Source organism: Schistocerca gregaria, chromosome 1 (genome assembly GCF_023897955.1).
Source record: "Schistocerca gregaria isolate iqSchGreg1 chromosome 1, iqSchGreg1.2, whole genome shotgun sequence".
Taxonomy (NCBI): Eukaryota; Metazoa; Arthropoda; class Insecta; order Orthoptera; family Acrididae; genus Schistocerca; species Schistocerca gregaria.
In genome coordinates, this window is record NC_064920.1 from 203,523,109 (window position 1) to 203,546,198 (window position 23,090).

The following is a 23,090-nucleotide window of genomic DNA, read 5'->3' on the forward strand; positions in this document are numbered from 1 at the left end:
TGTGTGTGTTTGTGTGTTTTGTTCATTGTGCCTGTCTGCCGGCGCTTTCCCGCTTGGTAAGTCTTGGAATCTTTGTTTTTAATATATTTTTCCCATGTGGAAGTATATATATATATATATATATATATATATATATATATATATATATATATATATATATATATATATATTCCTGGAAATGGAAAAAAGAACACATTGACACCAGTGTGTCAGACCCACCATACTTGCTCCGGACACTGCGAGAGGGCTGTACAAGCAATGATCACACGCACGGCACAGCGGACACACCAGGAACCGCGGTGTTGGCCGTCGAATGGCGCTAGCTGCGCAGCATTTGTGCACCGCCGCCGTCAGTGTCAGCCAGTTTGCCGTGGCATACGGAGCTCCATCGCAGTCTTTAACACTGGTAGTATGCCGCGACAGCATGGACGTGAACCGTATGTGCAGTTGACGGACTTTGAGTGAGGGCGTATAGTGGGCATGCGGGAGGCCGGGTGGACGTACCGCCGAATTGCTCAACACGTGGGGCGTGAGGTCTTCACAGTACATCGATGTTGTTGCCAGTGGTCGGCGGAAGGTGCACGTGCCCGTCGACCTGGGACCGGACCGCAGCGACGCACGGATGCACGCCAAGACCGTAGGATCCTACGCACTGCCGTAGGGGACTGCACCACCACTTCCCAGCAAATTAGGGACACTGTTGCTCCTGGGGTATTGGCGAGGACCATTCTCAACCGTCTCCATGAAGCTGGGCTATGGTCCCGCACACCGTTAGGCCGCCTTCCGCTCACGCTCCAACATCGTGCACCCCGCCTCCAGTGGTGTCGCGACAGGCGTGAATGGAGGGACGAATGGAGACGTGTTGTCTTCAGCGGTGAGAGTCGCTTCTGCCTTGGTGCCAATGATGGTCGTATGCGTGTTTGGCGCCGTGCAGGTGAGCGCCACTATTAGGACTGCATACGACCGAGGCACACAGGGCCAACACCCGGCATCATGGTGTGGGGAGCGATCTCCTACACTGGCCGTACACCTCTGGTGATCGTCGAGGGGACACTGAATAGTGCACGGTACATCCAAACCATCATCGAACCCATCGTTCTACCATTCCTAGACCGGCAAGGGAACTTGCTGTTCGAACAGGAAAATGCATGTCCACATGTATCCCGTGCCACCCAACGTGCTCTAGAAGGTGTAAGTCAACTACCCCGGCCAGCAAGATCTCCGGATTTGTCCCCCATTGAGCATGTTTGGGACTGAATGAAGCGTCGTCTCACGCGGTCTGCACGTCCAGCACGAACGCTGGTCCAACTGAGGTGCCAGGTGGAAATGGCATGGCAAGCCATTCCACAGGACTACATCCAGCATCTCTATGATCGTCTCCATGGGAGAATAGCAGCCTGCATTGCTGCGAAAGGTGGATATACACTGTACTAGTGCCGACATTGTGCATGCTCTGTTGCCTGTGTCTATGTGCCTGTGGTTCTGTCAGTGTGATCATGGGATGTGTCTGACCCCAGGAATGTGTCAATAAGGTTTCCCCTTACTGGGACAATGAATTCACGGTGTTCTTATTTCAATTTCCAGGAGTGTATATATTAAAAACAAAGCTTCCAAGACTTACCAAGGGGGAAATCGCCGGTAGACAGGCACAATTAATAAAACACAAACACACACACACAGAATTTCGAGCTTTCACAACCGGCGGCTGCTTCGTCAGGAAAGAGGGAAGGAAAAGGAAAGATGAAAGGATGTGGGTTTTAAGGGAGAGGGTAAGGAGTCATGCCAATCCTGGGAGTGGAAAGACTTACCTTGGGGGAAAAAAGGATAGGTATATACTTGCGCGCACACACACACACACACACACACACACACACACACACACACACACACACACACACACACACACACACATATCCATCCATACATACCACTTTATATATATGGGAGCCTCAGGTCTTAAGTACAACTGCTTTTATATGAGAATTTCAGGAATCAATAGATATAAGTCTTCATATCTCCTTTCTGCCAGCTCAGATTTTGCACTACTGAAGAATGGCCTGAATTCCAAAACTCATAATATTTATGTCTCTGAGTCTGTAAGACTGTTGCATGGAAATAAAAATATGTTATTTTTTCATTAATGAACCAAACATGGGGAAAAGATATAGACAAATTTTTAAAAATTAATTGGTGCTCACTGGTCACAGTGTGATTATTTTGAGAATGAACCAATTCCTTATTTCTTTTAGAGTGCCCAAACATGAATGTTAGTATTTCATGCTTTGAGAAACCCTGTGACTGAAGCAATAATTTTAATTTATTGTCAGATAAATAAATTTAAAATATAGATCATACTGTGTTAACCTCAATTAAACATATAAAATCTTGTAATTATAGTGAACATTAATCTGGTGTGTTACCATTTTGCCTTTATAACAGCTTGAGCTCTGGAGACAATTTAATTGACGTATCTGAATGTCTATGGAGGAATGGTAGCCTATTTTTCAAGAGCTGCAACCAGACATGGATGTGACATTGGAGGTTGAGCTCTGGAGCAAAATCATCATTCTAACTTATCCCAAAGGTGTTCCATTGGGCTCATAATCTGAGCAGGACAGTCCATTTCAGTAATGTTACTGTCCACAAGCTTGATGACAGCAGATATGAATCCATGCTGATACAAAAAGTCAACACCTACAATTCTGTAACATATGTTCATATCTTTCTACATGTAGCATATTCTTAAGTACAATAAGGGCACCACACCTAACCATGAAAAGACCCCAATACCATAACACCACCTCCTCTGTACTTCACTGTTCACACTGCACATGATGGCAGGCAACATTCTCCAGGCATTCATCAAACCCAAATCACTCCATCACATTGCCGTCACAGAGAGTAGTGCAATTCATCACTCCAAGTCACTTATTTCCATCCATCTATTTTCCACTGACATCCCTCTTTACATCGCCTCAAGTGTCATTTAGCATTGACTACAAAAATATGTGACTTATGAATAGCTGCTTGATCTCTGTATCTCTTACTTTCTAACTTCCTACATAAAGTCATTAACCATAGGATGCCTAAGGGGGGAGGGGGGGGGGGGGGGTTCGTTGAACCCACAATTTTTTTATGTCCCCTGCTTTTTCCCAAGTAACTTTCATACTACATATTCCCTTTGAGTTATTGTTTCTTGGCTATTTTATGAAACATCAGTGTCAGTATATTTTATAGAAAATTCCTGCTTTGAAAGAAAAAATGAATAAACTTATTATGGGTCCAACAAACACCCCCCCCCCCCCCCCCCTCCTTAGGCTTCCATGCTATAGAAAATTTCCCTTAGTAGTATTTCATATTTCTCATCTCTACAACAATGCAAGTTAGTTTCTTGTTGGTTGGTATTCTTGATTTTCACAACAATCAGTTTACTTTGAGAGGAATTGATTGTTGATGTCAATCAGCTGTTATTTATCTTGTAAACTTGCAGTGAGTTAGTTCAGTTCCCTACTGTTCACACCCAAATTTAGAAATGACTAAAAGAATACATGACTCGTCTTTAGAAAGAGTTCTGAATGAAATTTTAGATGAAGATTCTAACTCGGGGAGTGAAAGTGAATATGAGGATGGTGTTATGGAGTATGATTCAGATTGGGAAAGTGATGTGGATGTTAGAGAAGATGAAGATAGTGCAGCCTCAATCAGTGACCACCGGGATGTTATTGTGGCCAAGTCTGGAAGAAGGTACATAACCACAAAGCCTAGAATTCCTTGGAGGTCTGTTGCTAATATAGTAAGAGAACAGGCAGGAGTAACTCCAGCTGGTGTTTGTCAGTCACCTGGAGAAGCCTTGAAGTTACTTCTTATGCCTGACATCATGGATGTTATAGTAAAACATTCAAATGAAGAGGCAGTTAGGCGAGATGCTACTTTGACTAATGAGAAAGAATTGTATGGCTTTATAGGATTCCTGATACTTATGGGGGCAAATAAGGACAGTTCTGTCAGTGTGCATGATCTTTTGTCAGACCTAATGGATCGGCCAGTTTACAAGGGTATTCTGGCAAGAGATTGTTTCAAGGAACTTATGCAATCATAAGGTTTGATGACAAAAGTACACGCCAGCTAAGAAGGGAAGCAGACAAGTTCACAGCAATCCGTGATGTTTTCAACAATGTGAATGATAGGTTTCCACTACTGTCTAAACCAGGGGTTGTAATGGATCTGGGAGCATATACAACAAAGGGTCCACCTCACCATTGATGAGGTGCTCAGCTTGTTTAGAGGGCGCTGGAACTAGTGAAACTGCAGGTAGAAGAAAGAAGTGCCAATGCAAGAGGGTTATCAAATCAAATTGTTCAATCAATGGAGACTATTCTACAAAAGAAAATCAAAGAAGTGATAACAGAAGCACGTCAGCCTTCTGTTGGGAAAGGTTGGTGCCATATTTGTGTAAGAGAAACTAAAACAAAGAAGCAGAAGTACAACAATCTAAGTAAACCAAAACAATATTGTAGACAGTGTCATAAACGTGTGTAACACACATTCAGAAAAAATTGTGAAGTGTGTCTCTTGCCTTGCAGTTGAGGACTCAGAGTAGTCTATTGTATATGAACACATCGGTATTTTGTATTGTAATATGTCAATTTCTTATTCACTCATTCCAATATTTATAACAATTAACAACATTTATAAACCAATGCCTTAGTTAAAATACATAAACAATTTTGAAAGTTGTAATTTTTCATCAACTTCTTTAATACCTGTGGGTTCGTCAACCCCCCCCCCCCCCCCCCCCTTAGGCATCCAAACTAGAAAAAAGGCTTGGGCACCTTGGGTTAATCTAGTTGGACTGCTGGTAGCATTTTGAAACTCACCAGTTATTCCTTCCATCAATTCATGCGATTTCCTGCAACCACCTTCTGCAATGCTCGATGGTGGCTGTCCATCAGCACATGAGGTCTGTTGTTTTAGTTGTGGTTCATTTGAGTTTACTCCTCACAATCACAACACCAACTGTCAAATTGCACAGCTTTTAAGGGTTGAAATGTCCCTGTAGAGCTCTCATGACCGACCCATTCTGCTGTTACTGCTTCTCTACTAACAATGCAATACTCTCCACCTCCTTTTATACTGGCGAGTCCACCTCTCATCATATCTAGTGGTCAATTTCGCCTTAGATAGGGGCATCCTTGTAATTTTGATCAGCTAGTGTATTAAAGCATTTTCAGCTTAGTGTTATTTTATACTGACTAAAGGTGTTGTATGCCTGATGCTAGTAAATTTTGTGGCTCGTAATAATAATTACCTGCAATTCATTTCCTTCACATAATCAAATCCAGAGATATACAGGCGGAAACAGATTAGATTAGATTAGATTAGATTAGATTAATACTTGTTCCATAGATCATGAATACAACACTTCGTAATGATGTGGAATGTGTCAGGTTAATGAAATATGTCTGTACAAGATATTACATTAAACAAAATATTGCATGACACCAATGTTTAAGTTAGTTTTTTTTCCCTCCCTTAATTTATATCTAAAAATTCAGCCAATGAGTAGAAGGAGTTGTCATCTAGAAATTCTTTTAATTTATTTTTAAATGTTGGTTGACTATCTGTCAGGCTTTTGATGCTGTTTGGTAGGTGAAGAAAGACTTTTGTGGCAGCATAATTTACTCCCTTCTGTGCCAAAGTCAGATTTAACCCTGCATAGTGAAGATCATCCTTTCTCCTGGTGTTATAGCTATGCACACTGCTATGACTTTTGAACTGGGCTGGATTATTAACAACAAATTTCATAAGTGAATATATATACTGTGAGGTTACTGTGAGGATCCCTAGATCCTTAAATAGATGTCTGCAGGATGACTGTGGGTGGGCTCCAGCAATTATTCTGATTACACGTTTTTGAGCAATGAATACTTTTCTACTCAACGATGAATTACCCCAGAATATGATACCATACGAAAGCAGTGAATGAAAGTAGGCATAGTAAGCTAATGTACTGAGATTCTTATCACCAAAATTTGCAATAACCCTAATAGCATACGTAGCCGAACTCAGACGTTTCCGCAGACCATCAATGTGTTGCTTCCAGTTTAACCTCTCATCGATGGACACACCTAAAAATTTTGAAAATTCTACCTTAGCTACAGACTTCTGTTCAAAGTCTATATTTATTACTGGAGTTGTGCCATTTACTGTACGGAACTGTATATACTGTGTTTTATCAAAATTTAAAGAGAGTCCGTTTGCTGAGAACCACTTAATAATTTGGTGAAAAACATCATTTACAATTACATCACTTAGTTCTTGGTTTTTGGATGTTATTACTATACTTGTATCATCAGCAAAAAGAACTAACTTTCCATCTTCATCAATATGGAATGGTAAGTCATTAATGTATATCAAGAACAGTAAAGGACATAAGACCGAACCCTGTGGGACCCCGTACTTGATAGCCCCCCAGTTTGAGGAATCAGCTGTTGTATTACCGTTACATGAACCACTTATTTCAACTTTCTGCATTCTTCCAGTTAAGTATGAATTAAACCATTTGTGCACTGCCCCCCTCAAACAACAATGATTTAGCTTATCTAAAAGAATTACATGATTTACACAGTCAAAGGCCTTTGAGAGATCACAAAAAATACCAATGGGTGATGTCCGGTTATTCAGAGCATTTAATATTTGATCAGTGAAAGTGTATATAGCATTTTCTGTTGAAAAGCCTTTCTGAAAACCAAACTGACATTTTGTTAGTACTTTATTTTTACATATATGGGAGGCTACTCTTGAATACATTACTTTCTCAAAAATTTTTGATAGAGCTGTCAGAAGAGAGACTGGCTGATAGTTGTTGACATCCGACGTATCCCCCTTTTTATGCAATGGTTTTACAATGGCATATTTCAGTCTATCGAGGTATTACATACGTGGCTGAGAATCCTACTTATCTGTGGAGAACAAGCTTTAAGTATCTTGCTGGAAATGCCATCAATTCCGTAAGTGCTTTTACTTTTCAGTGAGTTTATTATTTTACTGATTTCAGAGGGAGAGGTTCGTGGAAATACAGTTGTTTCAAACTGCACAGGTATGGCCTCTTCTATTAGAAGACTTGTCTCTTCTAGTGAAGATCTAGATCCTACTTTCTCCACAACATTTAAAAAATGATTATTGAAAATATTTCCAATTTCAGATTGTTTGTTAGTACACTTGTCATTCAGTTTTATGGCACTAAAGTCTTCCTGTGCTCTTGGTTGACCTGTTTCTCTTACTGATCTCAGACATGATACACATGCTTCTGGACTTTTTAATAACTTTTCTTAGTACCGCACAATAGTTTTTATAATATTGAACAATTTCGGGGTCAGTACTCCCTCTTGCTGTTAGATACAGTTCTCTTTTACGGTTGTAAGATATTCTTATTCCTTTAGTTAGCTAAGGTTTCTTATGTTTTCTTGGAATTATGTTTCACTGTTTTCTTGGGAAAACAATTTTCAAATACCCTTAAAAATGTATTGTGAAATAAGTTATATTTCAAGTTTGCATCGGGTTCCATATACACTTCATCCCAGTCTAGCTCCTTTAGGCTTTCCCTAAAGTTTGCAGTATTTATATTGTTAATTGAATGCACTACTTTGAAATTCTGATTTGATATACTGCATGGAGCTATGCCATGTACTGTAACTAGCTGTGCACCATGATCTGAAAGACCATTCTCAACAGTATAAGCATTTATGTCCTTAAACTTATCTTGGTCTATAAAAAAGTTATCTATCAATGTCCTGGAAGACCGAGAGTATAAAAAAGGAAAACCTATCATATCTTAAAATCATTAGACTCTTGCAGGATGAATTAAAAAAACTGTACGAGAAATATGAAGTAAATCCACACAAGTCAGAGCAATGGCGTGGTAAAACAACGACCAAAGATGTGAAAATCGGTGCTTCATCTTCCGAAAATGATCTGTTGTTAATTATTGCTGAGCTACGAGAGGAAACAAAAATTCTGAGTGATGAAAACAGAAGACTCAAGCTTAAATTGGAAGAGAGTGATCATCGGCTATGTCTTAATATCTCCAAACCCATGGAAGGATTGCCAGAAAGTGAAGCTACGACTAAAACGGCTCTCAACAGGCCTAGCAGTAAATGGGTTACTGTAAAATCGAAGAGGAGCTCTTACAAACATATTAACAATAAACATAGGCAGGACATTCTGTTACCATTAAATAACAAATATAATTCGCTTCAAAACACAGATGACATAGAAACTGTATCAGCATACTCATCTGATAATGTGGTGCAGGACACTAAAAACTTAGCGAACAGCGAAGTAAGGTACAAGAAAAAATGTAAAATTAAGATTTATTCAGACAGTTACGCCAGAGGATTAGCAGCTATGTTAACGGAACGCGGACCTCGTGTGATTAACGAGTTTGAAATACAAGGTACTGTTAAGTCAGGAGCTGGTCTACGAGACGTTGCAACATCAATCAAGAAAGAGAGCACAGCCCTCGCGGACAGAGACTTTGTAGTGGTAATGGCCAGAGCAAACGACATCAGCAGAAATGAAAGGAAGATAGCTACTTCGACACTGAAGAAGACTCTCGAAGTGTTAACCCACACCAACGTGATTGTTGTTAATGTTCCTCATCGACACGATTTGCCCCAGTGGTCGTGCGTGAATAAGGAAGTGGAGCAGACCAACAAGGAGTACAAAGCTATCTGTAAGCACTTTAAGAATGTTTCCTTAATTAACACCATTAGTTGTAGCAGAGAATGGCATACCAAGCATGGGCAACATTTCAATAAGCTAGGTAAATGTGTTTTAAGTGATACAATTCTCGGAATAGTATTGGATAAGCTAGAGAAGGAAAAAAGACCAGTAATGTGTTTGGATTATGTTTCAACTGAGATGACAAAAAACTTGTATGCATAGACCAGGCTGGGTGTTCTAGTAATGGAAGGACACAACCTGGTCAACTTTCATGCGGTAACACTAGGTCATGTCAACTAAGAGAATATACAAAAGAAGAAATGCCTAAAGTAGGGTTCAAAATATGCTACCTCAATATTCAGGGTATGACAGATAAAAACGTAATAGTCAACGAATTTTCAAATGAAAACGTGGTAGATGTTCTCTGTTTAAGTGAACATTGGTGCAAAAAGGATGAGCTTGGGTACGAAGTATTGGAGGATTACACACTACTAAGTTACTATTGTAGAAAACAGCACTTACGTGGTGGGGTAGCAATATATACAAAAACACCTCTTGCACCAAACTGTGGCAGGATGGATCTCAATACCCTTTGTGATGAAATGCATTTTGAAATATCAGGTCTAGTAATTGAGAGCCTTAAGCTAATGGTAGTAGTAGTGTACAGGCCATCTAGTGGTGACCCACAAATACAATATTGTCATTGGAGGGGATATCAACTCAAGTTTTGATGTCCTGCGGGACAGAAAAACTGTGACAGAGCTCCAAAATGTGCTTCGACAATTTAACCTGTACTATGTTAACTGCAAACCCACCAGAGGCTCATCCTGTCTAGACAATATATTTACAAATATTAAGAGAACTTGTATGTCCACTGATGTAATTGGTTTCCCTTTCTCAGACCATGATGCAGTATATCTTAGTCTTAATAATGTAACTTCAGACTGCACTAAACGAGTATCTAAAATTGTGATTACTAGACCAGTGAGCAAAGAGAGGGTGGATAGGTTTAGACATGCCCTCACTTATTTCAGTTGGGACACACGTTTTAATAGGTTTCAACACTGTTCAGGTGATATTGTATTCTTAAATATATTTGAAAATAACATCCCTCTGAAAAAATGTTTAGTGAATATTAGTAGTAATTACAAGAAAAGGAAAACGAAGGAATGGTATACTCCACAGTTAGGGCAACTGAAAAATACTGTCATGCTGTATTCTAGCCTGTACAAATCCAGTAAATCAGAACTGCATAAAGAACTCTATGCTAAAGCTAAATACAAGTATAGGAAGGCAATAAATGAAGCAAAGAAACTGCATCACATAGTAAACATTGAAAAATCTAACAATAAATGCAAAAAGGCATGGAGTGTAATAAACTCCATTGCACACACTAAATACAAAGAGGAAATCGCCATTACCCCAGAAGAATTTAATAAATATTGCATCCAGTCCATTGAAGAAATTAGTAGTTCAATAAACAAACCCCCTGAAAATGCACTTAGCATTATGGACAGCTGTTTTGAAAAGCTTCCCCCGAGCACCTTCACTTTCACGGAAGTGAGCCCAAATAATATCCTAAAAATTGTAAAAAATTTCAAACCTTCAGTTAGTGTTGATTACTATGATATGTCAGTTAATTTGTTGAAAGATGTTATTGATTGTGTGATTTATCCTTTAACCTTTTGTGTTAACAAATGCCTAGTTGAAAGTAAGTTCCCTGACATACTAAAAATTTCTAGAGTTGTGCCCATATATAAAAAAGGGGAAAAGAACTGTCCCGCTAGTTACAGACCTATATCCATAACCCCAGTTTTTTCAAAAATTTTAGAAACAATTATGTATGAGCAAGTTAGTGTCTACTTGGGTAAACTAAATATAATTAGTGATAAACAGTTTGGATTTAGAAAAGGTAAATCCACAACGGATGCAATGGACTCCCTCGGTAAAATTAGTCCTAGATGTGTTCGAGGCTAGGGACTATGCCCAGGCTACATTTTGTGACCTGAGCAGAGCCTTTGACTGTGTAGACCATGACACTGTGCTGAAAAAGCTAGTTTACTATGGTTTTGATGACAACAGTATAAATATGTTCAGGTCTTTTCTAGAGAACCGTCAACAAGTTGTGTGCATTGGTAGGGAGAAATCAAATTTGGTTAATGTTAGGTACGGAGTGCCTCAAGGGTCGGTGCTTGGACCTTTACTGTTTATACTAATGATTAATGACCTGCCCTTATTCATAAATTCTCACACAATACTGTATGCTGATGACACAACTTTTCTACATAAAAGCTCTGATCTAGGTACACTAAAAACACTGACTGAAAATACCATTGCTCAGTCCTCATTATGGTTCAAAGCTAACGGCTTCCTACTAAATGAAAACAAAACCCAGACACTTTACTTTAGCCTCAAAGAGATTCCCAATTACCAAGAATTAGAAACTGTTAAATTTTTAGGTGTTACTATTGACAATAAATTAACATGGGAACCACACATTAAAAATATATTGGCTAAGCTTTCAAGAGTCATTTATCTAATTAGAAATTTAAAAAGACATGTCCCCAATGACTATGTGAGATCAGCATATTTTGCCTTCTTCCAAAGCATCATCTCTTATGAAATCTTACTGTGGGGTAGTAGCTGTCATGTAAATGACATTTTACTTTTACAGAAGAAAGTGATAAAACAGAACATTGTAAACCTCTGTTTATTAAATTGCAGTGTCTTACAGTAATAAACTTATTCATCTACAATGTTTTATTGTACATTAGAAACAATGTCTCTAATTTTGTGTTGAGAAATGATATTCATAGCCATAATACTAGAAAAAGAACATCTGTAGACGTACCATATCGTAGATTATCAAAATCGCACAACTCCTACCTAGTTATCGGACTAAGGATGTTTAATAGACTAAGTGCTGACTTTAAAGAACTGCCTGTAAATATTTTTAAAGCTAAATTATACAAGCTACTAGTGAACAATCCATTTTACACCATTGATGAATTTTTTAAAGATGAAAATACCGTATTCTAATGTGTACCTATTTTATGTTTAAACCAATTTACATCGATATAGTAGTTTATGTAGAAATATAAGCTCTTGACTTTGTCTATTGCTGTAACCAGCTGAATGACAATAAAATTTTTATTATTATTATTATTATTATTATTTGTTATCCGAGTAGGAAAATCAATGACGGAGCTCAAATTGAAAGAACTGAGTAATACTACAAGGTCATTCTTCCTATTACACTCTTTCAGGGAATCAACATTGAAATCCCCACAAATGATAATTTGTTTCCCCCTGTCTGACAGATAGCACAACAAAGCATCCAAGTTTTCTAGAAATAGCTGGAAATTCCCTGAGGGGGACCTATACACTGTTACAATTATGAAAGTGCCATCATTTAGTTTTAGTTCATTGGCACATGCTTCCATATATTGCTCTACACAAAATTTTTTAGTTTCTAAATGTTTTGCACTGTGGAAGCTTTTGACATATATGGCAACTCCTCCTCTCATCATATTATCTCTACTTATATGTGCAGCTAATTTGTACCCATTGATGCTAACCTTTTCCATATCAGTGACAATGTGATGCTCAGACAGGCATAGTACATCTATTACATTCTCAGTTTCTATATATTCTAAACAAAGCAGAAGGTCATCAATTTTATTCTTCAATCCCCCAATATTTTGATGAAATATACTAACATTTTTCATTTTACTTTTGTGAGTATCTTGAACTTTTTTAACATCTTTAGTACTTGCCTGGCTGAGTTTCCCACTGGACACTGATCTTACACTAAAAAACAGTTACCACCATGAGATGTAGTTCCTCCCCCCTTTAAATTTCCTGCTATCAGCCCAGCTAGTTTACCCTTCCCCTTCTTGTTGAGGTGTAGGCCATGTCTAGTATAGTCCCACCTACAGAGTGAATCAACAGGAACCACACCAATGTGTGACCCTGCATCAGATACAAGTAGCCGTTCCAACTCCAAATTAACTCTCCTGACAGAAGAGCTCAAAGGAGGCTGGTCGTGGCACTCCAGAACCGACACAAACCCAACACTGGTATGACTCGATGCCGATGCAATATTTGCCAGGTCACACTCTATGCTGTACCCCGGATCTCTGTCAATACTGTTGCTCGGCCCACCCACAATAACCACGGTATCTTCCTTAGTAAAGCCTCTACATAGTGAACCTAAATCCTCTGTAACCTGCTCCAGTCCAGCACTAGGTTTGAAAAAACTTGTGACCTGGTATTCTGACCCTAATTCATCCTGCAAAAGTTGGCCCACACCCCTAGCATGCGAACTACCTAGCAACAAGACTTTCTTTGTCTTTTCACACTTCCTTACTTTCTTATTCAATTTGCTGCTGAAAGCTTGTTGAGCCCTGTCTATATCTACTTCTGTGAGAGGCTCATCAGTTTCCAACTGAGGCAACAGGTCAAACCTATTTTGTACATTAATAACAAAGCTGTCAGAAGAATTTCTTGGCCTGTTCCTTATGCCTGTCGCCACTTCCCACCCCTGTTTACCCTTCTCCCCCCTTAACCTGCACAGTTCTCGTCTAGCCTCATCTAACTCAGCCTGAAGGGCAGCAATTTTCCCCTCCTGTTCCACAATGTTTCTATCTCTACTGCATAGCCTACAGAACCAATGATGAGTCTCGCTCATTTTCCCAATTCCCATGCCATTACAATCTCCCCAATGAAAAAAGTTACTACATCCATCACACCAGACCCCGGAGCTAACGATTCTACGACACGTCAGGCACTTTTCACTCATGGTGCAAATCGATTTTAGTGACAGAAAGACAATTAAGTTACCGGAAAACAAATAATGTGTCATCCAATCTTCAAATAGAGTTTCCTAACAAGTGCATTTGTGGAGTTTCACATAGCAAAGGCATACTTGCATGCAGCTTAAATGTATTTATGTACATTTAAGTGTAAACCTGAAAGCCACTTTGAAATATTAGCTCTTACAAAGAAAACAAAAGGATTTGTACAGCAATAACATATCTTTCCAGTTCATTAACCAATAACCTGATGAAATTTGGCAATAGCAGCCAATAAATGTTGTGGTGAATTTCAAGCATAGGGTTGGACATTACATTTATTCAATAGGAACAGCAGTGGTATGTGGTTGAGATCTACTAATTTCCAATAGTTTTCTCTTACATGCACAGAAAGCAAGTAAGTACCGAGATAACGGTATATCGTGTTGCTGTAATTTATCATTTCTGTCAAGGTACAATGTGACAAACATTTAATAAACTTTATACAATTAGGAATACAAACAATGGAAAGTAGACAGCCTTGTGGCACAACACGCAGCTAAACATAACCCGCTTGATTTCAATGGCTGCTTCACTACTTGAGCCATGTGGATCCTCCCCTTCATCACCAACTTTCCTCAATAGTTATACTTACAACACATTCTCTAGTCATGTAATTATCCAGTCCTCAACCTCCAGTAACATACTGTCCCTGCACCTCTGTCCTATCATCTCCTCCCCATTCTTGTCTCCCATCCTCTTTATTTGTCACCCTCTGCCAAATGCACCTGTCCACATTTTCCTGTTCCTTTCCCTTTTTGTTCCTTTTTTCCCCACGTCCTTGCCCCACAATGTCCTGACACTGCGCTTGTTGGTGTTCTAGTCCTGCACACTCTACCAGACGGCATTCACCTCTCCACCCACCCTTACACCACTATCCCTTGCAATTCGCCACCCACTCCAGATCGCTGCTTGCATTCTACATGATAGTTGTATTCTGGTCCAAGCAGCCAGGGTTGGTAGTCAAGTGTGCATGCAGTGTGCTTGCTTGTGTGTATGAATGGTGTGTTTCTCTTTTGCTGATCATGGCATTGGTTGAAAGCTTTATATAAGTGTCTTTACTTGTCCTCTTTACTTTACAGTTAGTAGTAATTTCTCTTTTCCTTCCGTGTTAATACACCTGTTTTCACTAATACATAATTTACCCAGTAGATAAAAAGTCTTGTGAACCATCTCCCATGAAATTAAGCAAGTACCCATGACTTATTTATGGGCACATACATTACATTGTACTGAAAAAATTAATAAACATAACAATTTATTTGGTGATTCTAGTGTGCAGTAATAACAATTGTAGTCTGTTAACAGTATCTGAAATCTATTTTGCCTACAAATAACCTTGTCTCCTTATAGTTTTTCATTCTAATTCATAACACAGGATTCATAGGTAGGCACCATGTATTTTATATTAATGTATGCATCATCTCCACCATGTCTTTCCAGAATTTCAAGTGTTTCTTGAATAAGATCGCCAAGATTCTCATGCTTCATTTGAGTATAGTCAATGTCATCACCACAGTTCACTGAAATAAAACATGTCATCGCAATAAAAAAGCATCAATACATTCTCTGTGTGGATTTGAAAATCAAGTAAATATATATGAAAGGTATGAAGTACAAAGCATGTTCAGAAAGTAAGTGTACTGTGAGCATAATGGACTCTGGTTGGCAACAATGACCATAGCAAGCATGTCAAGAACACAGTAGTGTGTAAACTCATGTTGTGGTGTCCTGTTGTGTGAAAGATGTCAGTAAGAAATCCCACCAAGTGCAAGTCATGTGCTCTGATCCGCTTCTTACTCACAGATGGAGTGTATCAAAAATTTTTTGAGAGTCAAAATGGTTTACAATGAAGGTGTTCCAAACACAACGAGTGTGTTTAAGTGGTGTAGGGAGTTTGTGGAGGTAGAACAAATGTTCATGATGAACAGATGAGTGGAAGGACTTCCATTTGGACTGATGAGTTGCTAAAAAAAATTGTGGAAACTGTGAAGTTTCTGCAGTGTTTTCACAATTCACCAGAACTCTTTTATAAGAGAGAAATATTGGGATACCAGAAACTCTGCAAGATGGGTCCCAGAATAGCTGGCAGAGTAGCACAAAAAATACTGGGTCAGTAGCATCTGCGAGTTTCTAGAGCAACTTGAATTGTAAGGTGAGGATTTTCTAAGCTCTATTGTGACTGGAGATAAAACTTGGATGGCTCATTATAAGCCTGAAGAATAGCACCGATTCCCATCTACCAAGAAACTAAAAACAACAAATTTGGGCAAAAAAATCACGGCCTCTGTGTCTTGGAACCAAAAATGCAGCATTTTGGTCGAATTTCTGCCTCAGGGAAAGATCATCAACTGTGAGACCCTAAAAAAACCTCAAAATAAAAGGACAGGAATGCTGACAAGAGGAGAATGCCTGTTGCACAATAACACCTGTCCTCACACAGCCTTACCTTGAAGGTGCTCTTGGACTCATTTGATGGGGATGTTTTGCCCCCCCTCCCCTCGTCCCCTCCATACTCTTGGCTCAGCACCTTCAGATTATTATATTTTCACCTCCCTGACCACACACGAGTGGAATAAATTTTCAACAGACAAGCAGATGCAGAGGGAGGTTCTGAAGTAAGGAAAGGAGCCGGCGGGAGAGTTTTTCAAGGAGGGCATAAAGAAGCCGACACCACGGCACATCACATGCACTGAATGATATAGGATTTATGTGGAAAAGAGCCTACAAGTGTATCAATGATATCCTGTACTTTTTTCAATCACACTTTTTCTAAGAAAAAATAAAACTCTAGTACACTTAGTCTCTGAACATGCCTTGTATGATTTAGTGCTATGCATTTAGTAACTTATTTTACAAATTGTTCATTAAGACCACAATAACTAGCTTTAGCTATGGGCAATACCAGTTTGTATTTTGCAGACAGACAAGCCTGGGGTTATATAATGATGAATTTCTGTATGTTCATTAAATCTGACACAGTGACTACCACAATCTATTCTGTACTTTATTGAGTCATGTGCAAACAGGTTTCAAATGATGCCATACAAAGTTACCAATGGATAAGATGATGGTTTATGTGAAAGTCATGCTAATGATAAAAAACTTACATTGCTCATACTTTTGTGTCATTTGGGAGCATGTTAAGCAATATTTATACATTATTGGAGATCATCTTTGTTATTCAGCATTCTTTCCATGATTTCCTGTCCCATTTTCCCTCTATGGCCAATGTTCTGCTTGTCTTCTTTGTGGTAGACTTTGGAGCTGTTGATAAAGTATTTGTACTTTATTTGATATAAAATTCTCCACTTGGCTTACTTCTACTTACTTGCGTTAAGAGGGAGTCATTTTCTGGTCCAGAGCAAATTTTAAACTTTCACCATCAAATTATTTCAATGCCCAATTGCAAATGGTGTTGGTCATTCCTTCAAAAATTGACATTTTCGACCATTGTATCAACAAATGTGTGGTGTCTGTTCTGTCAGACATGTTCACTTGAGAAAATATTGCACAGAGATGTAGCAGCCATCCTGTATTTACCTCCAGAAAATTAAACTGCAGAACTACAGTACATATTTAGAATGAAAAATAGCTGTTCCTAAATTTTAAAACTAATTACTTCTTTTCTGAGGGAAGAAAGAGGAACACATTAATTAATATTTAAATGTGTCTATGGGCAGCCTCTTCAAGGTAAGCATGGGACAGCTTATAATGTCTCTTTGTAGTGTTATAAGTACTTTATTAATAATGGTTTAAAATCATTATATTAAAAGTAAAGAGATGATTATAAATGAACACAACAATGGAGAACAAACACAGCATTGTGAGAATGTCTCAGCACTCAAAATGGGCAGAGTGTTCTGTGAAAGAGAACTGATATTTTAAATATAGAAAATAAACACCTGTTTGCTTTTGAGATACGTAGAACATGTCTTCTGGCTAGGAGATCACAAGATTGTCTTATTCCCAGTATTTGATAGCTCATTTAGCATTATCCAGGGTGCAGATGTAGCCTTCTGCTACAAACATGAACTAGCTTTTAAAACATCATTCAAAAATATATGGTACAACCTATGGAGCATGAGAAAACACATACAAAATATAAATAAATGTGCAAGCTTTCATCTTCCACTGGCCCCATCTCGTGTGTGAAGGGCTGAAGGGAAAGGAAGAGGGATGATGAAATGAACTTACAAAGTTTAGGAAATGGGGAGAGGTATGGAAAAGTGGCTCAGAACCCTGGGGCAGGGGAGACTTATTCGACAGGATGAGAGGGACAGACTGATTACTGATGCCTCCAACAGATGAGACTTGAAAACCTGAGAACTTACAGGTGGAGGAGAGGATAATAAGTGAGACAGAGATTACTGGAAAAGCATGCAAAAACAGAAACATAAGTGCCTTATACCTGATAAACTGGGGTGGGGCAGGAAATAATAGACAGATTGGAAAATACAAGATTTAGAAAAAATAAGTTGTAGTTACCAAAAAGAAATGCTTAGTCCACAGAAACACATGAATTTAGGCCTCGTGAGTGACAAGAAACAAGCACATGGAATGCCAGTTCCCATCTGTGTAATTCTGAGAAAATGGTGACAGGGGAAAGAACTCAGATGGCACATGTGGTGAAACAGGCACTGAAATCATGACTGTTATGTTGTATAGTGTGCTCCACAACAGGCCATTGTTTGTTACCAGTATACACCCTCTGGCAAGTCTTACAGGGGAACAGTCACAAGGGTAGGAGCCTTAGAATAGAGAAGTGTGTGCAGTACGAGCAGGGGGTCTGATCAAGATATTGCAGAGATTGGGAGGGAGGGGGGCACATATGGCTATTCTAGTTGTGATTAACTTCTCATGGCAGGGGTTGACAGTCATGTAGCACTTTTTAAAAACTTCATTTTCGTCATTGACTATATCAAGTATTTATTTTCATAATTTGAAATTTGGCCTTAGAGCCTTTATCAAGTGGTGTGCTGCAAATATATCTTCACGCCAACTGTCTCAGTTTACATTTAAACAAGTTACAAGTACAGTGGTTTCTTGAGATTTACGTTAAGGAAGTTCACACTGTTACAGGGTTCAGATACAATGGTGACATATGTGAATATCAGAGTATTTTTAGAGTGAGACATGTGCTGAAGCTGAGTAGTTTGCAGCACACCACTTGACAGTGGCCCTATGGTTGAAATTGCTTTTGTAAAAGTAAATACTTAGTATAGTCAATGGTGAAAATGATGTCTTTTAAAAATATTCTACGTGTGGTGGGCAAAATGTCAAGCAAAATGGACCTCATTTCAGGGCAACATTTTAGGAATTCATAGCCTTGTCAAAGCAGCTGATTAATATATTCAAGACCAGAACAGTGCTGAGTGACAAGAGGTGTACTCCCTAGTTGGTTTTTGGAGGATCAGCAGTACCAGGCTTGGATGTTATGGCCCAGGAAAGCTGCTTTCAAATTAGACTGTGGGGTAATTGCCCACCATCAAAGCTGAGGAAGAGGGCATATGAACAAATATGTTTGCTTAGAATGCCAAGGCTGCATTGGAGGAAGTGTTTGACATGCCAACAAAGTAACTGTCAACATGTGAGTACTGTTGTTGTTTGTAGCTTAAATGTGAATAAGGATGAAGTCAATGTCAAGTAAAATGGCATGTAATGCAGAAAAAGAACTTGCGAAATTTAATTGGAGACTGTTCCAGAGATTCCAAAAATTTCAACAGGTCAGCCTCAACATGAGCCCATATGGCAAGGATATCATCAATGTGTCTAATCCAAACTAGGGGCTGAGGCTTATGGATCCCAGGAAAGTTCTCTCCATGTGACCCTTGAAATGATGGCATAGGAAAGGGCCTATCATGGTTCCCATGGCCATACCCTGTGGTGTGATGTATCACTTTGGTAAAGTGATATGTGATGGCATAATGTTTGGGAGTTAGCATTTATGTTTGTGCAATTATTCTGCCGTGCAACTTCAAGATGGAGTGACATGAGCAGTTTTTGCTACATGTTACAGTGCTAGCTGGTTGGGCAGTTTATTCTGCGCCTTGACATTCCTATGAGATGTGCTGTGGAATAGAGAAGAACGTGACAATTAGAGTAACTTCAAGGAAGAGAATTTACCATTATTGTCACAGTTCTGTATGTAGTTGTACTGATTGTATATCAGAGAAGAGTTAATGTCCTATAATTGTCGGTACATGTGTTGCGCATGAAGATGTTCCATATTATATAACAAGGGCCAGTATATTCACATTTACAAAGAAGGACTTTCCATCATTTAGTAGAAAGTTGAATTTGAGAAAACTTTATAACCACCAGTGCAGGAGAAAATGCAGACATGTAGCATTCTGCAGTGACAAAGAATTACACAAGGTTGTTCTGACCACTGAAGTAAAAGGCAGAAGGTCAGAATTAATGGTTAATGGAAACTGAAAATTTGTTTACAAACTCTCACACACAACACAGAACACTTAATTCTGGCTGTGTTATATGACAGCACTGAGTAACACTTCTGTGCCGGAAAGGGAAGAAAATTGAAAGAGAATAATAAATTAAATATGAACTAAGAATAAAGTAACAATTTTGTCCTTAGCAACATGATTGATAGCCAAGATTATGGTGCAGTGCAAAAGCCATTACTAGAACTGTAGTGAAAAACAATTAAAAGGAACTGAGTGGCCAATGAGCAATCATTAAATTTGTCAGCTATAATTATGTGAAAGAAGTATTTAATAAATCCACGAGTTGAAAGATCATCCACTACAACTTCTGAGGACTTCAGTTGAATGGGTGAGTTGGAAAAGAGGTCATGTCCTAGAACGCAAATATTTCAAGATACACAAAAACCTGTTTTACCATACAATGAGTTTAAGATGGTGTCATGGAGTTTCCATGTACCAATTGGCCGGGAGAAACAATATACACCATTACAACATAGCTTAGCTACTGACTGTGGTCAATAATAGTGTCTGAATTTACTGGAGATGATCCCTTTCAGAACCAGATGATGTTGATTAGCCAACAAGCATTCTGTTTGCAGTGGAAGTATTAGTTATGCTAGTTTATTTCCATTAGAACTGCTGATAACCTTGGGAGAGCCAGCCCTAACAGCACTCTATTATCTGGTGAGCAAGGTGTATGAAACAGGCGAAATATCCTCAGTCTTCAAGAAGAATATAATAATTCCAATCCCAAAGAAAGCAAGTGGTGACAGGTGTGAAAATTACTGAATGATCAGTTTAATAAGTCACGGCTGCAAAATACTGACACAAATTCTTTACAGACAAATGGAAAAACTCATAGAAGCTGATCTTGGGGAAGATCAGTTTGGATTCCGCAGAAATGTTGGAACACGTGAAGCAATACTGACCCTAAGACTTACCTTAGAAAATAGATTAAGGAAAGGCAAACCTACATTCCTAGCATTTGTAGACTGAGAGAAATCTTTAGACATTGTTGACTCGAATGCTCTCTTTCAAACTGTGAAGGTGGCAGGGCTCAAATACAGTGATTGAAAGGCTTTCTATAATTTATACAGAAACCAGATGGCAGTTATAAGAGTCGAGAGGCATGAAAGGGAAGCAGTGGTTGGGAAGGGAGTGAGATAGGGTTGTAGCTTATCCCCGATGTTATTCAATCTATACATTGAGCAAGCAGTAAGAGCGGCAAAGAAAAATTTGGAGAAGGAATTAAAATCCATGGAGAAGAAATAAAAACTTTGATGTTTGCCAATGACATTGTAATTTTGTCAGAGACAGCAAAGGACCTGGAAGAGTAGTTGAACAGAATGGACAGTGTCTTGAAAGGAGGCTATAAGATGAACATCAACAAAAACAAAATGAGGATGATGGAATGTAGTCTAATTAAATCAGGTGATGCTGAGGGAACTAAATTAGGAAATGAGACACTTAAAGTAGTAGGTGAGTTTTGCTATTTGGGGAGAAAAATAACTGATGATGGTCAAAGTAGGGGGGATATAAAATGTAGACTGGCAATGGCAAGAAAAGCATTTCTGAAGAAGAGAAATTTGTTAACATTGAGTACAGATTTAAGTGTTGGGAAGTCTTTGCTCAAAGTATTTGTATGGAGTGTATCCATGTATGGATGTGAAACATGGACGATAAATAGTTTAGACAGAAGAGAATAGAAGCTTTCCAAATGTGAGGCTACACAAGATTGCTGAAGATTAGATGGGTAGAACACATAACTAATGAGGAGGTACTGAACAGAAATGGGGAGAAGAAGAATTTGTCGCACAACTTGTCTAGAAAAAGGAATTGTTTTTTAGGACATGTTCTGAGGCATCAAGGTATCACCAATTTAATATTAGAGAGCAGCATGGGGGGGTAAAAATCGTAGAGGGAGACCAAGAGATGAATACAATAAGCAGATTCAGAATGATGTAAGTTGGAGTAGTTACTTGGAAATGAAGCAGCTTGCACAGGATAGAGTAGCACGTAGAGCTGCATCAAACCAGTTTCTGGACTGAAGACCACAACAACCACAACAACAACATTACCTATATTCATCATAGCAATAAAAGAGCGCATTATGAGCAAACAGATTGATTCACAGTTTGCCCAAAATACAGCCAGAAGCAAAATATCGCAAAGCAGGCAACGGTGGGTACAGTTTATCTCAAGCTTGTTTATCCCTCTCTCCCTCCTGGCAGATACTGTTATAAAATGGTATCCACTCATCAAGTACGTACTGCAGAATTTTCTTTACATCATCCATTGATGTAATATTGATGATCTGCCCGTACCAAAGGGTGTAATACTTGGTGAGCATGGTTTTAATGTTGAATGAGTTAGTGAAGTAGTAAATAGTTATTGTAATGGTAGTGCTATTAATGAAATTTGCCCTGACTTAGAAGCGGAATCACAGGTTTTTATGGGAGGAGATTAATACTTGCATTCTAGAGAAACAGTTCAGCAGTATTTGGATAGATAAAAGGCAGAATACATTAAAAAAATTAACTCTATTAAGAGAAGTAAATGTATCATTGTTGAAATGTTTATTATTCATTGTGTACATTTTAAGAAATTTTGTAGGGATTGTAATGTACAATGTTTAGATATAACTGTTATTTTGGGAGTGCGTTCAGTAAAAACAAGCCGTTATATACATGTTGTCCATCAGATTTATTGCTACACAAGAGGATTCTGATGATTGTATTTTTAAGATAAATTGTACCAGGGTGTATAAAGAAAGCAAATGTGGGGCAATGCATTATTTTTAGTATGGTTAGGAAAGTTGCACCCAGAGCCTGGTTGAGCTAATCAAAGTTCATGTCATTTTATAAGAGGAAACATATGTGTAATTAAAAAAAAAAAAAAAAAAAAAAAAAAAAAAAAAAAAAAAAAAAAGATGAGCGTAATAAAAATATATGCTATGAGCTGGGACTTGGGGTATCTGCTGAGAAAATAGCAGATAATTTATCTCTGTGAATAAAATGTTTATCAGTTGTGAAGTTTGTGGATGTAATCAGTTTCTGAGATTGGTTCA

General features: G+C 38.6%; 2 protein-coding genes across 3 annotated transcripts in view; one reads left to right on the plus strand and one right to left on the minus strand.

The window, feature by feature from the left end:
* The first annotated feature begins 26 nt into the window (after positions 1-26).
* Positions 27-23,090, plus strand: part of LOC126336852 (UBX domain-containing protein 11-like) — a 261,607-nt gene continuing 238,543 nt past the window's right edge. Inside the window, exon 1 of the mRNA XM_050000946.1 lies at positions 27-56. The gene's annotated coding sequence lies outside the window, so the exon portion shown is untranslated. The remainder of the gene's footprint in view (positions 57-23,090) is intronic.
* Positions 14,823-23,090, minus strand: part of LOC126336859 (parkin coregulated gene protein homolog) — a 107,755-nt gene continuing 99,487 nt past the window's right edge. Inside the window, exon 4 of one of the 2 annotated variants that reach the window (XM_050000959.1) lies at positions 14,823-15,100. In XM_050000959.1, coding sequence (XP_049856916.1) covers positions 14,940-15,100 — 161 coding nt within the window. In that variant the 3' untranslated portion in view covers positions 14,823-14,939. Of the gene's footprint in view, positions 15,101-16,687; positions 16,845-23,090 lie in introns of those variants that run through there. The other variant, XM_050000977.1, reaches the window with a different exon arrangement.